The sequence below is a fragment of the Hevea brasiliensis genome, chromosome 14 (assembly GCF_030052815.1).
Source record: "Hevea brasiliensis isolate MT/VB/25A 57/8 chromosome 14, ASM3005281v1, whole genome shotgun sequence".
Taxonomy (NCBI): domain Eukaryota; kingdom Viridiplantae; phylum Streptophyta; class Magnoliopsida; order Malpighiales; family Euphorbiaceae; genus Hevea; species Hevea brasiliensis.
Genome location: NC_079506.1, coordinates 14,818,204 through 14,833,645, shown reverse-complemented (window position 1 = coordinate 14,833,645; position 15,442 = coordinate 14,818,204). Strand labels below are relative to the sequence as shown.

Genomic DNA, 15,442 nt, shown 5'->3' with positions numbered 1-15,442 from the left:
TCATTTTAAATAATAACAATAATTATGATAATTGAATGATAATCAATATTACAACAAAAATAATTATCATGTTTTTATTAATTAATTACATAAATTACAACATGTATTAATTTTAAGAATGTAAAATCATATATTAATGACTAATTTTCTTTAAATTGATAGCTATTAATAAATTATTATTATTATTATTATTATTATTATTGTTGTTATTCTCACAATGAGCTTTAACTCAGTGGTACTGAAGTCACCTCTAAAATTATAAGAGCCGTAATCTAGTCAAACCAAATAACCCAAAATTGATGATATAAATACACAGTTTTTGCGAAGGAATAAAATTTGACTAACTAATATGCAGCAAATACATTATGGTGCATCCAAAAGAACTCCAGAATTTGAAATGGGCAACGACAAAGTAAATAGCATTTTGATAATGGCACAATAACAAATAATGGAGAAGGCAGCAATTGATCTAATTACTCTTTGCTTTCTTTACTTGTGGGGTTTCATATGCGGGTAGAGGCCTAATATGTGCTCTGGCACGAAATCATGCCTGGTAAGGATTCCAACAATTGGAGGCCTCTGCAATTGGGAAAAAAAAAAAAAAAAAGGGAAAAATAGTTCTTCAGCATTAGTGTTTTCATAATTCTATAATACAAGAAGGTCTAATTACAAAAATAACATAGGTGTGTGATGATGTGTTTAGCCCATTTTTTTATTCATTTAATGTACTTTAACCATGGTTAATATTGGTTAACCAAAGTTAAAGAAGCCAACCTTAATTATTATTATTATTATTTAATCACATATCACATGAAACTCATCATTTAATATTATATTATTTCATTGGCATACTTCCCCCAAATCAATTTCACCTTAAGGATAAAATTGTAACTAATTTAAGCAAAAGTAACAACAACTAAGAGGGTGTTTGGTTTAACTGTTGGGTGCAGTTGATAACTGATAGGCATCCAAATAGATAAATTGTGATGTTTGGCAAGTTTAAAAAAATAGAGCTGATAGTTGATGGGCAACTGATATGATACCCATCAGCTGCAGTTTGTTTCAGCTCTATTTTTAGAACTGTTTCTCATCAGCCGATAGCTAATCTGATTTTATTTTTTATTTTGACCATATTATCCTTTTTTATTTAATTTCAAAATTAATATTATTAATATTTTTATTTTTTTATTTGTAATTTTAATATTTTAATTAATGTATTTCAACTTGTTAAAATATTTTTTATTAATAACATAAAATATAAAATATTTATTTATATCCAAAAACTTAAAATTAATTATAAAATTTTCTATTAACAATAATAATTATTTTATTATTTTATCTATATTTTTAAAATTATTTAATTATCTTAAAAAATAATTATTTTCTTATTTCAATAATAAAATAAATGATATAATATAAAAGATTAATAATTATATATTTATTTAAATAATATAATATATTAATTTAATAATTATATATTTAATTTAATAATAAAATAAATAATATAATGTAATAAATTTATAATTTTATATTTATTTAAATAATAAAATAAATTATATGATATATACCCTTATTAGTCATTTCACATGTTAACAGCAACAGCTAAATATAATTTTATCAAACACTTAAAATAAAACAGCTATCATCAGCTATCAGTTATCAGCTATCAGCTAACAGTAACAGCTATCAGCTAATAGCTATCAGTTGTATTTAACAGTTAATCCAAACAGGCCCTAAGTTTTAATCCCAAATTAATTGGAGTCTGTCGTATAGATTGTATCTCTATACCCAAATTGCCAAAACTAAAGCCACTAGATTAAAATGCAATTTCTTAAAAAGGTTTGAATTTGTGTTTTTTGTTATTAGGCCAATCAGAAACAATAAAATATTTAAAACCCTGAAATTATTAGCAACGAAAATGGATATAAGCAGAATGAGTGAGTCTTACCCCTGGTGTCTTAGGTACCACACACAAGTGTCTCAGGCCAAGCTCCCGGAAGAGAACAGCAGCTTTAGCTAGAGACATGGTTTCAACCACAGTGTACGGAGATGTATTAGTAATGGGATGGAGATCCACATACATCTCCATATCCTCCTCTGAAAATTCCAAATCCTCGAGCTTGACCCCCTTGCCTGAACCTGCCTTTGCAAAATCATGTGCTTTAAACATACTCAAAATGCCTGATCCTGTCATCCCCCTCTCCTTGGTAAACTTCTTTTCCTTGAGCAACACAAGCAGGTGAGACCTTAGAACAAGTCCACATAGCTCTGGAGCTTCTGTGAAAGGTGGCTCATCAATCACAGGGAATCCATTGTGGCCTGTTATTTTCAAAGCATGTAATATGTTCCCTACCCTTTCTACCCCAGAAAATGCAATTAACGGGCCAGATACAACATCACTTGCAACTAAATTCCTCATATATGGTTCTGCATGAGCTTCCATGTAAGGTAATCCTTTCAGCTTCACTATTTGATCATAAACACCCCTGTTGAAACAGTCTGCTACAGTTTTTGAAATGAGGAGAACGAGCATCATCAATGGAAGCATCAACAGATCATTAGTGAGTTCAAGAAGTATGACACAGAGAGAAACTGTCATCCTCATGGTGCCCCCAAGGAAAGAGGCAGCTCCAAGCAAGGCAAAAAGAGCAACATCAAGACTTGAGAGGGGACCAAGCAGGTTTCCAACGAGGCGACCATAAGAGGCCCCAGCAAGAATGACAGGGATGAAAAGTCCAGAAGGAATAGCAATGCCATAAGTAATTATGCCAAGGCCATAAGTAGCAACAAAGAAAACCAGAAGGGGTGCGAGCTTAAATTTCTTTTCAGTGCTTGATGTTAACAAATTGCGTATCGCATCGTCATTGGTGTTGAAAAAAAGGGAAGCAAGGTCATTGTAGTAGTTTGGTGGACACTGGAAATTCTTGTAGTTTCCAGAACGACCTTCAGTGGGGCATATCTCTGACAGGTGAGTGGGACAGGGAATGCATGGTGCGAGCCATGGGAGGCCATAAGAGCAACATGAGGTCAAAAAGGAAATGATGATCACAAGCAGGATCTTGAACGAAGGACCCCTCCTGTAAGTCATTCAAAAAATAAACATGAGAAAAACTAGAGAGAATTTTGCATATTCAGACATAGATTCATATGAGCACTTGAAAAAAAATTTCATTCTGAATCAACCAGTTTCATTGATGATTCAAATTATACTGCAACATTTGTGATAAACTCAGTCTGCAAATTATTCACCTATGCATAATAAAATAATTCCAAAAGTGCTCTGTGAAAATATTAATGGTGCTTAATAGTAACATAGTAATAAACATAAAAAGCATTAAAAGAAAAAACTTTTTGGGGCATACTCATTGATGATGCTATAAGTGCGGAGGACCTTGTCAATGCAGTAATTGTAAAAGCTTCCCAAAATTCCCCCCAACACTCCAAGGAATACAACTGCCAGAAGATCAGCTGTGTTGTAAGTGGCTTTTGCTGAACTTACATCAAACATAATCAGACCTCCTTGCCCAAATAATCCGCATTCTCCAGTCCGGCAAAATTCTATGAAGCCTCTCAACACCACTGCAACAACAGCAGTTGTAAAGAAAGTCCTCCAAAGAAGAGCACTTCTCCACCTGAATTACATGAGAAAATGGCACAATGCCATTCAAGTTAGAACAGGAAGGAAATGCTCAAAATTTTATTAACATAACAAGTTTCTAATCATGAAACAGGTAATGGATTCAGAACTGAAATTTCTGTTTACTTGCAACACAATTCCATATGTTCTTAGCGCTAAAAACGATTAACCACCTGAAGATAGCCACCATCCCTTGCATTCTGAACAAGTCCAGACTCCATACTTCTTTAAGCATGTCATTCAAATCATAAATACAGATGCAACATTTTTAAATTAGATTGCAATTTAACGTATGACTCTGTACTTCTGAAACTTAGTGAAACGTAGAAGCAACTATAACAGTTTTAAGTAGACACAGAAGCTGCTGCTCTGATTCAAGGAAGGAAAAACGGGTGAGGACAGAAAAATAGATACCATGAAGCAGCTTCTTCAAGGGCAAAAAGAACACCACCAACAGGAGCACGAAAAGCAGCTGCCACACCAGCAGCAGCACCACAAGTAACCAAGTCTCTACGGTCCCGGTCATTTTTGAAATATCTCAGCCACTTCCAAGTTAAATGGTACTTACGAGAACCACCCTGTCCAAGCAAGGAGGCAATGCAAGCACCAGTGTGCACCATAGGTCCTTCCTTACCAACAACAAATCCGGCAGCAACTCCAAAAATGGATCCAAAAATCTGAGAAGTTCAGAACTAATATTAATTTTGTTTTCCAACAAAGCCCCAGCTGTTTACAAAAAATAATAATCCATGGACTTCTAAGAACCACGTGAAACAGAAAGGTTGATGTAATCCTATATCTTGATCTCTTCAGCTCACATCAACAAATTTCAAATGATCACAATGTTTTAGATATAGCTAGAAGAAGAAGAAAGGCATGAAGGAAAAGCATGACAACACATCCACAGTGACAGACAAAATTAAAAGATTTCACTGGATAACAGGAATGCGCAGCAAAAATAATCCCAGCGGCCAAAGTTTCTCAACATAAGAGACTGCATTGAAATTGTTTTCAATTTTTAATGTTTGCTTATGTTTCTGATGGCCAAGGACAATGCTATAAACAAATGAAGAATGGATTGTTATACCCCGTTCCTCATGTACTCCATGAGAGCATATTCAGTTCCAATCTTTTGCACTATATTTTTGCAACAAGTTTTGGCTCACCTTTACAAAAAGAGTAGTAGGAGCCAGAATAGATGGAGCATCTACACCATTCAGGTATGCTTTAACCTCTGGAATGCCTGAGCCTGCTGCTGCAGGAGCAACATAAGCACAGAGGACAGCAGCAGCAATGGCCAGAATCAGGTTACAACCAGCGTATAAAGCAAATGCCAGATAATACCTGCACTGGAATACAAATCGTTCACAGTTACTCCAAAGAAAGTAATTTTTATTGCAAGATAAATTCAACAAGGCACAAAAGTTGTTTCATGGAGAAATAAAGCCAAGTGGACAATTAGAATATTGATTACACTCTATTACTCTAACAACAAATCAATGACCAAAAAGCACAAAATTCAAGCACTCAACTCAACTCAACTAAGTCTTTATCCCAAGAATTTGGGGTCGGCTATATGGATTCTCTTTCTCCATTCTAAATGATTTTGGGTTAAATATTCGGAAACGATTTTGGGTTAAATCCTCGGAACACAAAATTCAAGCACAAAACTTATAAAGTTGTTGGGTAATTTAAATAAAAGATAAAATTACATGGGGAAGACACAACAACAACAACAACAACAACAATAATAATAATAATAGGTAATCCAGATCCAAGAGACATGGGATAAATTATGGTGGTTTTTTCAAGACTTCAAATTTCAAACTAAATTAGAATTGTCTACAAAATTAACAAGTATTATCCATAGTAAGTGCAATATAATAACATAGAAGACTGCTTAATGAAGTGCATTAAAGTTTGATTACATTAAGAAATTCAGACAAGGGCAAAGGAGGTGATAGTTTGGCTTACTTGTCCTTAAGCATGAGACTGTTAGTCAACAGAAGTTTGAAACCAGCTATGTTCTCAACAGCAAGGTTATTGAAAAAGCCAACAAGTCCTGTACCCAACCCAATAAGAAGTGCAAATGTCCACTTGAGAAAAATGTATTGACATATCTCAACCTTCTTTCTAGACCTCCAGTCTTGTTTGAAAAGTTCATTCTCCACAATCCTGCAAAATGCAAAGAAAAAAAGTGAGGCAGATCTGACATAACCATCAACAAGTATGCCTTTCAACAAAAGCAGTATTAGAGAAAAGCATCTTGGGATACTCTTACAGCAATTCAATTGTAGGAAACAGTTTTATGTTTAATTTGGCCACTACAGTTTTTTGTTCCTATCACTTTCAATCCACCACTGATTGTGTCACATGGCATAATTTATTATTCATGTATTAAAAAAATGGAATGTTGAAGTGATACTTCATCACTATCCTTTTTTTCACATAAAAGACTTGATCATACCAGGATACAAATTTTTTTTGCAACACATCCGGTAGATATTAGGAGTATCATGCAAATTAACATAAACTCAAGAAGACAGATAAACAATATAATCAACTGCAAATTCTAAATAAAAATAAACATATTTTTTTAGAAGTTATAAGAGAGAGAGAGAGAGAGAGAGAGAGAGAAAGAGAGAGAGAGAGCAATATAAAGCATCAAAGTCACAATTTTCAGATACACCATCAATATTCATCCATTGCAAGACTTCAAGCACCTAGCAACAGATTTAATAGATGCAATGCAAAAAAGAAAAAGACTTTATATTGCCAAATAAACATTTAGCCTTAGGACTATACAAATTCTGAAATTAGCATAAGCTACCTTCAACCTAAATTACTTTTTTCTTTTTCAAAAAAAAAAAAAATTGTAACATTAAACTGAAGCTTTGTCCACCTGTGTCAAAAATGATTTATAACATCTCATCACATCAGAATATTGCACCAAACAACCAATTTACTCCTGAGTGATTAAAACTCAAATACTCAATAAACCAATTATTTTCTAATTAATATAAAGTAAATTTAAAAAGTTAAAAAAAAACCTCGTTATTGCCTTTGCACCAAATTAGCTAATAAATGTAAGCCTTTTCATATTACCAGAACCCCTGAGGATGATTCTACTCAAAGTTCTCGTTTAGTAATGCCATTTATTTTTTGAAGCCTATTTAAAGTAAAAAAATATAAAATTAAGTATTTTTCTTTCCTCAAATACTAAAAATTCAACTGCAAAATATCAAAATATAAAGAATCCATCTCAAACCCAGTACACCTAATAGGAATAATATTTCAGAAATCAATCAAAACAACAATAGAGGATATTCCGCTTCTTTATCGAGGCAAAATAAACAAAAGAAAATACAAAGAGAAGAGCAATAAAAAATGGCAGCTTGATAAAAATAATAAGAAGAAGAAAAAGAAAGTGAAGAAAAGTACTCATAATCCAGACTCTCAATGGGGCAAACATTGGCACCAACAATGGCAATCTGGGAAGTATTGTTTTTCCTGTTCCTGAGGAGTGGCTCTCTCAATGAACTGAATTCCTTGTCCTCTGTATTTCCTCCAAATGATCCCTCTATCTCTATATCACTTCCCTCTCTTGAATGATCCATCTTCACCTCTCTTCCCCGATCCATATCTCTCTCTCTATTTTAAATACTTACATATCTATAAAATCTTCCCAAAACTCTCTCTCTCTCTCTCTCTCTCTCTGTCTCCAAAAATCTTCTTCTTTCTCTTTCTGTAATCTATATATATATATATATATATGCAATTATGCAAAGAAAAATCCTCTTTAATCTCCTACAGATATATAGGAAACTAAGGAAAGAAATCTTCTCCTACAGAAATGCTGTGAAATGAACTGAACAACAAAAAGAAATCTCAACTGATAAATTTGAATGTCTCTCTGTCCTTGTCTTTTCTTTTAGTTTCTTTTGTTTTCTTTTCTTTTCGTTTCTTTTTATGCTTGCACTTCGATAATTCCATCCATGCCTTCAAACTTATTATTTTATAATTTTCAGAATAATTTGTAATATTATTAAAATAAACTTTAATGCATTTATTACGTTGTTAACAGACAAAAAGACAAAATTTTCGTTTTCATTGCATGTGACTTCAGATTCAAAAGGTGGGAGGTTTATAATTTGATTTCTAAATTTTATTTTACATTACATTATATTGTTAATAGGAAAAATTATAATTTTAAGTTTTTACGAAAAAAGCATATTTTTTAATAATAAATAAATATTTTATATTTTATATTATTAATAAAAAATATTTTAATAAAATTATAATACATTAATTAAAATATTTATGTTATAAATAAAAAATAACATTAATAATATTAATTTTTAAATTATATAAAAAAAATAATACAACCTAAATAAAAAATAAAATAAAATTAATACAGATTGTAATCAATAATTTTTATAAAGGTTATCGATCAATTAACAAATTTATTTTTTAGAGATTATCAATTATTTTAATTTATTTATTTTAATATTTATTAACTATCAATTATATTTAAAAAATAATCAAATACTCTTTCTAACTTCATAAAAAAAATTATAACTCTATAAAATAAAAAAAAGTAAGGAAAAATAAAAATATATATTATAATAAAATAAATATGAACTTATTAAAAATAAAATAAGATAAGGATTACCTAATTGCATTAACCGGCTCGTTTTATAAAAAAAAAAAAAAAAAAAAAAAAAAAAAAAGTAAAAGAAGAAGAAGACAGGTATCTTTCTATTGGCCAATCTTTCTCATTATTTATGCTCTGCTCTTTCTTTTCTTCTTTTAATCTTATCCTCTGACGGTCATCAGTGAGTTTTTAATGGATGGTTATCCTCTTTATTTTTTTTTAATAAATAAAAAAATTTGTATTCATTTGATATATATATATATATATATATATATATAGTTTTAACGCCTAATATTTGTATTCGTTATGAATGAAATTGGGATTTTTTTTCCAAAATATTAGAGCTCTACTCAACCATCACCAGAGTTTTATTTTCTTTTGCTTAAAGATTTTGCCTATTGTTTCTCAATTTGACAGTTTAAAATATAGCAGGACACTACAATTTTCTATAACCAGTTGCTTAAAGAAGCTAAATTCCTTATTAAAAAATAAAAGAAAAATGTGAAGTACGCTAAATATTTTGTTGAGAGGAAGAAGACAATTAGATATTAATCAATTTTTTTTAATTTGATGGAAATTTAATAATTATTAATGGGTTATATAATTTTTTTATTATAAAAATCATTTTCACATAGAAAAAAATGAGTAAGGTTTGATTTGTTCCTTATACTTGTTGAGGTTCAATTTAATTTATTTTTAACTTTTGATTCAATTTAATTCATAAATTTTAATTTATATTCAAATTAACTCGATTAATAAAAATATATAATTATTTAATTATTTTTTAAATATTAAAATATTATTTTTTATATTGTATAATTAATTAATAAAAATAAAAATAATATTTTTATTTAATTAATTATATAATATAAAAAATAATATTTTAATATTTAAAAAATAATTAAATATTAAATAATTTATTTAAATAAATTATTTGATATATAAACAAATTAATTAATTAAATATATAATATAAAAATAATATTTTAATATTTATAAAAATTATTTTTTAAATATTATTTAAATAAAATAATTAAATATTTTAAAAATAATATTAAAATATTATTTTTATATTGTTATTAAATAATTTATTTTTATATTATATTTTAATATTAAAAAATAATATTTTTATTAATTAGACTAATTTAAATGTAAATTAAATTAAATTAAATCAAATATTAAAAAAATTAAATTTTTTTAATAAATACATGATAGATTGAATTTTATTAAAAAAAAGTAAGATCATGCAGCAAGCATAACCATTACTTGTTGACTTGCCTACCATTTTTATATTCTAAAAACTATTTTTTAAATAAATAAACATTAATTAACATCATCAATTATTACGTTCAACCCATCCATTAGCTCACGAACCAAAGTCATTAAAATTTATTATCCAAAACTCACATAATTATTTAAGTGGGAATAAAGTATAAAATGACGTTAGAATAGTAAAATGCACATCAACTCATTAATTCAACCAATATTATAATAAAACTAAAACCTTAGTTTTTAATATTAATAAAATTTAGAAATATTTATTTTAATTTATAAATCAGCTTATAAACTTCACTATTTATAATAATTTTTAAAATTTAATTATAAATTTTATTTAATAAATTTTTATCAATTTTAATAATAAATATATTTATAAATTATTTTTTATTAAATATATTAATTACTTATCAATTATTTAAAAATATTTTAATTAAATATATAACTATTTAAAATTTTAAATATTTATATTATAAATTAATTTTTATAAATTAAATTAAATACTTTCTTAATTGAAAAGTAAAAAAAAATCTCAAAAATATCTTTTAAATAAATATTGTGTCATTTTTAATTAAATTAGACGATTAAATCTTAAATTGTAATCACATTTTTAAAAACTTTATATACATATACATCAAATCCATTTCGTTAATTATTTAACTTTTCAAATTATATTATTTATTAATTAACTAATTAGGTTTTGAAATTTAGAGTAAATAAAATAAAATAGGAGACTCCCGTGCAGTGGCCGCCCACAAACAAAGAAATGACGTGATAAAACACGTGGAAGCTGATAACTGGCTGGTATACCAACTTCATTGATACAGAGGATAGATATATACGTCTTTGAGCCGCCCATAGTACGAGTTATTGCAAATTTGACACGCTATCAATTGTCAACACCAAAGGATATTATAAGCGGAGTGCTCCGTATGCTTGACCCGTTAATAATGAGACGTGCATGTCATCTTCAAGCATCAAATAAAGTTTATAATTTTAATAAATAATATAAATTTAAATAATTTAGTGGGACGGTGATGACAATTATATATTTGTAAATAAATTATAATATAAAATTATGTATATATTTTTATTTAAGTTATTATTGATTATAGAAAAATATAAAAAATATCCTTAATTTTTTTAATATGAAATAAATAAATCTAAGAAATTTTATTTTATTAATAAAATATCCCCATTAATTTTAACTTTCTATTAAATAATAAATATATAATATAGCTTAATTTGGCATAGTTAATTTATTTTATATTCTATAAACAATCATTAACGAATCTCAACACAACTAAGTTAAGAGAGAATCCATAATTGAGTGTGATAGGGCCACAAGACCCTGACCCATAAATGTTGGATCGGGTTCGGATTTGGGCTGGCCCAATAAAAATATCCTCGAGACCCAAGAAAAGCAACACAACTAGCACGTGCGCAAAAGCCGCCTCAGCTGCAGACCGTTTCTCTTTAAAGCCGCATGCAAACAAACCATTCACACAGCAAAACAGCACGCGGCGGTTTCCCGTTTTGCGTTTAATTAAAAAAAAAAGAATTTAATTAATTAATTAATTTGATATATTCCATGGGGCTGCCGTCGACATTTGTCTCGCCGGAAGTCTGTCCTCTGCTTCCAAATCTTTGCTTCTTCATTGGATCCTTCGATTTGCATCTGCTCCCCTCTTTTTCTCCACGCTAAGAAAACGTCCTGTCGTTTTCACCCAAATTCTCTACCTACCCCTCTTACAGATTCCTCTATTTCTACCCGTTTACGTAACTATCTCTGTTTGTATGTGGTTGGTGACGTGATTCTAAAGTATTGATTCTTTGATAGTGATTTAGATCCTATCCGCTGCTTGTATAGTACCTCTTTCTCTTTTAATCTTTAATCAAAATCCCTGGCTCTCATTCTTTTTTCCGTTGGGTTTCGCAATAGGACTGTATGATCCATTGCCATTGATCCTGGAGAACTAAATTTCTTGATTTGGATTTTTTTTTTTTTTGGAATTTGATTCTCTGCAATTTTTTTTGCTTGATTTTTATACTCAGGCACTTTAAATCTTGGGTTTTTGGACTTTTCATTTAGTTTTAATTCGAGTGTAGGTGGTGGGTTTCTCTCGTTTCTGTTAGTGGTATCAATTTTACTGATCGTTCAATTTTTTTTTTCTTCTTTTTGGTGATCACTGGATTTTAGCGTTTAATTTTGTATTAAAGCAGCCCAAATTTTGCATGAGAGGAAGTGCTTGGAGCTATTAGAATTCAATTTCCATAAGAGTTGTGGAGATTTGTTTAATTGAATGAAGTGAGATACAAAAGGAAAAGGCAATGGCAAGGCGTAGAGGAGACAAGGAAGATGGTGGACTAGATAGGCACATGGGTTTGCTAAAACTGGTGCAGATTTTATCTTTTTTGGTTGTTTTTGTGGCGGGTATAATTATGGGCTTGGCAACAAGTTCTCACATCAGTCAGTACTTCACTTCACAAGCTCGGTTATTCTTCACTAACAACATAGCAGCAACAAAAATCCCAGGTGGTAATTGCACGATTTTGAGACCTTGCAAGACAGTTGATTGTTTGAGTATGGAGGCTTTTCTTCATCCCAAGAACTTGACTCATAGTATGACTGATAAGCAGCTTTTTTGGAGGGCTTCTTTGATGCCAACTAAGGAAGAGTATCCCTTCGATAGATTGCCTAAAGTGGCTTTCATGTTTTTGACTAGAGGGCCTTTGCCAATGTTGCCATTGTGGGAGAGGTTCTTTAGAGGTCATGAGAAATATTTCTCTATCTATATCCATACGCCTCCTGAATATGTGCTCAATGTTTCAATGGATTCTCCATTCTACAGAAGGCAGATACCAAGTCAGGTACAGTGGTTGGTTTCTGATTATTCTTGTTGTTGCCAATGCTTTTGAGTTATAAGAATTTTGGCTCTGTATAAATTATTTTTAGAATGGCATGTTTTAGCTGGTATGGCAGATTTTGTTTCTTTATTTTTCTCGGTTAAATGGGGTTGAGTTTCATACCAATGTTACTAGGCTAGCAAGAAACATTATTAAGTGTAGTAAATTCTCCTTAAAATGATTTATTTATTTTTATTAGAAATTGATGAAGTTTGCTTATAAATTCACGAAAATGAATTATGGCGGTGCTTTTTTTCTAGATTGTCTTTTGAAGTTTAGCCAATCCAATTCACGGCCAGGAAAAGCCTCTTGGAGTTTAAGACACCATGCAATTGCTAAATGGAGAGAGAGATCCATTGACATTATGAGTAGAATCCTACACAAATTTCAAACCGTGGATATATTAGGAACTTATTGCCATCGTTGTTAATCAAGGTGGAACATCTAGATATGCTTATGCCATGTTTGAGAAACAGTGGTGAAGCAGAACCATATGAAAATAGTCTTTAGTCTAGTCTATTCAAGTCTTTGACTTTTAATTGCTAGGCTGAAGGTTCAGGCCTTGGCCATCTATGCAATAAGGCCAAAGAGTTGGATTGTCTCTAGTGTTTTCCTTTCTGGATTTGTGCACCCTGCTTTCGATGGACTATTCAGTTAACCTGAACTAGTTTGAGGCTGAGGCTTAGTTGAATTAAGTAGCGGTGTGGTGTGTTTAAATTTTTATGGGAATGTTACTTTATTCATTTTACTTATTTGATGATTTGTTTCTGATGAGAACTTTAATAGCTTGATAATGTGAAGTGGTTGCCATTTGATAGGAGACAGGATAATTGGTTCTCATTGTCATAGCTATTGATTGAAATTGTGCAAAAATTTAGTTTTACAGATTATGTAGGATTCTTTGTCATCTCTCTCTCTCTCTCTCTCTCTCTCTCTCTATGTGTTACTGCATGTGAGAAAACAAGCACTGACACTGTATGAAGCACTTCTATACTCTATGAAATATGAGAGTGTCATTGCCATTTATTAATTAATCTTTTAATTTATATTGACAATAAGAGGTATGAGAAATATGCTCGGTTGTGTGAAGAATTTATTGCTGGTAATATTTTTTAGATGGACTTATTCAGTGACTAAGCTGAAATGATTGGACTTATTGCATATACTTTGTGTGCAAAAAGAGCATTGACTTCTTTTATTGGGCTGAAGCTCTACCTTCCATATTTTTCTTGACGCTTAATTACTGCTGATTTCATTCTGTATTTCCTATCCCATCTCTAGGATGTTGAATGGGGAACCGTTTCACTGGTTGATGCAGAGAAGCGCCTTCTAGCCAATGCCCTTCTGGATTTCTCAAATGAGCGTTTTGTTCTTCTCTCTGAGAGCTGCATCCCAATCTATAATTTCCCAATTGTCTACAAGTATCTCATTCATTCTGAATATAGCTTTGTTGAGTCATATGATGATCCCTCTCGTTATGGTCGTGGACGCTACAACCGTAAAATGCTTCCTGATATTAAGCTCTTTCAGTGGAGGAAGGGGTCTCAATGGTTTGAGATCCAACGGGCTCTGGCTGTTCATATAGTCTCAGACACCAAGTACTATGCTATCTTCAAGAAATATTGTAAGCCTGCTTGCTATCCTGATGAGCATTACATTCCAACTTATCTGAACATGTTTCATGGGCCGCTTAATTCGAATCGCACTGTGACTTGGGTTGATTGGTCCCTGGGGGGCCCACATCCAGCAACATACAGGGGAATTAATGTTACAGAAAGTTTTATACAGTCTATTAGGAGTAATGGGACAGAATGTTCATACAATTCAGAGATGACTTCTGTTTGTTACCTCTTTGCTCGAAAGTTTCATCCAAGTGCACTGGAGCCCTTGCTTAACCTCACCTCAACAGTAATGGAGTTTTGATCTTTCTTTTTCTTTTCTTGGCAGAGGTATGACATCATTTCTATAATGCTCCTAGACATTTGCAGGCGGCTCTAACAAATTTGTTTAGGCACAATTGTATAGTTGATTTTTTTTATAGGTCATTGGGTTCTTGACCATTATGAATTGCCATTTTTTGATCAAATTTTTAGAGTTCTAGCTAGCTTTTCAACGAGAAACAACAACTCAGAAAACTTATGCCAATGATTCCTGAGATCATTTTGGATGATGATCAGTTGGGGGTCTTAAATTTTTGTTTGGCATAAGAAAAGTTTTGCAGATGCTGTAGTTCTCTCACTGCTTGCTAGAGTATACTGTGCTTGAGTTATGATTCCACTATTCTAGTACTGTTCTCAAATTCAATTTTGTAAAATGAGAATATTATGGCAAACCTCAAGGAGATTTTAGTGATTTAGATTCTAGCGTGTTCTCCTCTGTTGTTTTTTTTCTCTCTTTCTAAACAAAAATGCAACCTTAGATATATGTTGATTCATATATTAAGGGTTTGTTGTTTCACTTAAATAACTTTATATGGAAAATGTTTTTCATGAAAAATATTTTTGATTATTTGATTATAATGTTAAATTGATGGTATTTGTTTATTTCATATATATATATATATATATATATATAAATGTTTTCGCATTTTAATTCTACAAAATGAAAAATGAAATTATTTTTTTTAAAAATAAATTAAAATTTTTTTTGATAAAAAAATATTTTTCACTGACTGTTTTTTCTGAGTGTTGAAACACCAAAAAGTGAAAAAAATATTTTCTTGTGAAACAAACAGAGCCTAATTTAGAAATCTTATTCATCCATTTTCCCTAGCTATAATACGACCATATGCCAAGTTGAAATTTTTATATGTAATATTCTAAATTTTAATTTTATATATTTTCAGATATTTTATATTTAATATAATATTTTATGAGAAATTAGAGTTTTATCGACAATTTTGAATTAACATCAGGTATTTGGTCTATAATTTTTCGAGTTTAAGAAAGAGAAAGAAAGCATGCCATGAGT

At 30.3% G+C, this 15,442-nt stretch overlaps 2 protein-coding genes across 2 annotated transcripts; one reads left to right on the top strand and one right to left on the bottom strand.

Moving 5' to 3' along the window:
* Window positions 1–296: 296 nt before the first annotated feature.
* On the bottom strand, window positions 297–7,616 carry LOC110637811 (chloride channel protein CLC-c). The gene is made up of 7 exons (XM_021788140.2): window positions 7,079–7,616; window positions 5,612–5,812; window positions 4,804–4,981; window positions 4,052–4,314; window positions 3,363–3,632; window positions 1,949–3,077; window positions 297–579 (listed from the first exon to the last, which is right to left on the bottom strand). The coding sequence occupies exons 1-7, from the start codon at window positions 7,276–7,278 to the stop codon at window positions 490–492; spliced, it is 2,331 nt and encodes a 776-aa protein (XP_021643832.2). The 5' UTR covers window positions 7,279–7,616; the 3' UTR covers window positions 297–489.
* A 3,503-nt stretch (window positions 7,617–11,119) lies between these two features.
* Window positions 11,120–14,828, top strand: LOC110637775 (glycosyltransferase BC10-like). The gene is made up of 2 exons (XM_021788108.2): window positions 11,120–12,436; window positions 13,754–14,828. The coding sequence occupies exons 1-2, from the start codon at window positions 11,897–11,899 to the stop codon at window positions 14,393–14,395; spliced, it is 1,182 nt and encodes a 393-aa protein (XP_021643800.2). The 5' UTR covers window positions 11,120–11,896; the 3' UTR covers window positions 14,396–14,828.
* Window positions 14,829–15,442: the final 614 nt, after the last annotated feature.

Excerpts from the sequence above, each read along its gene's own strand:
- LOC110637811 (XM_021788140.2), bottom strand. The coding sequence starts at position 7,278 with ATGGATCGGGGAAGAGAGGTGAAGATGGATCATTCAAGAGAGGGAAGT. Across the intron at positions 5,813-7,078 it reads ATTGAGAGTCTGGATTATGA|GATTGTGGAGAATGAACTTT; the intron begins GTACTTTTCTTC and ends TGCATTTTGCAG. Across the intron at positions 3,078-3,362 it reads ACTTATAGCATCATCAATGA|GAGGGGTCCTTCGTTCAAGA; the intron begins GTATGCCCCAAA and ends AATGACTTACAG.
- LOC110637775 (XM_021788108.2), top strand. The coding sequence starts at position 11,897 with ATGGCAAGGCGTAGAGGAGACAAGGAAGATGGTGGACTAGATAGGCAC. Across the intron at positions 12,437-13,753 it reads GAAGGCAGATACCAAGTCAG|GATGTTGAATGGGGAACCGT; the intron begins GTACAGTGGTTG and ends TCCCATCTCTAG.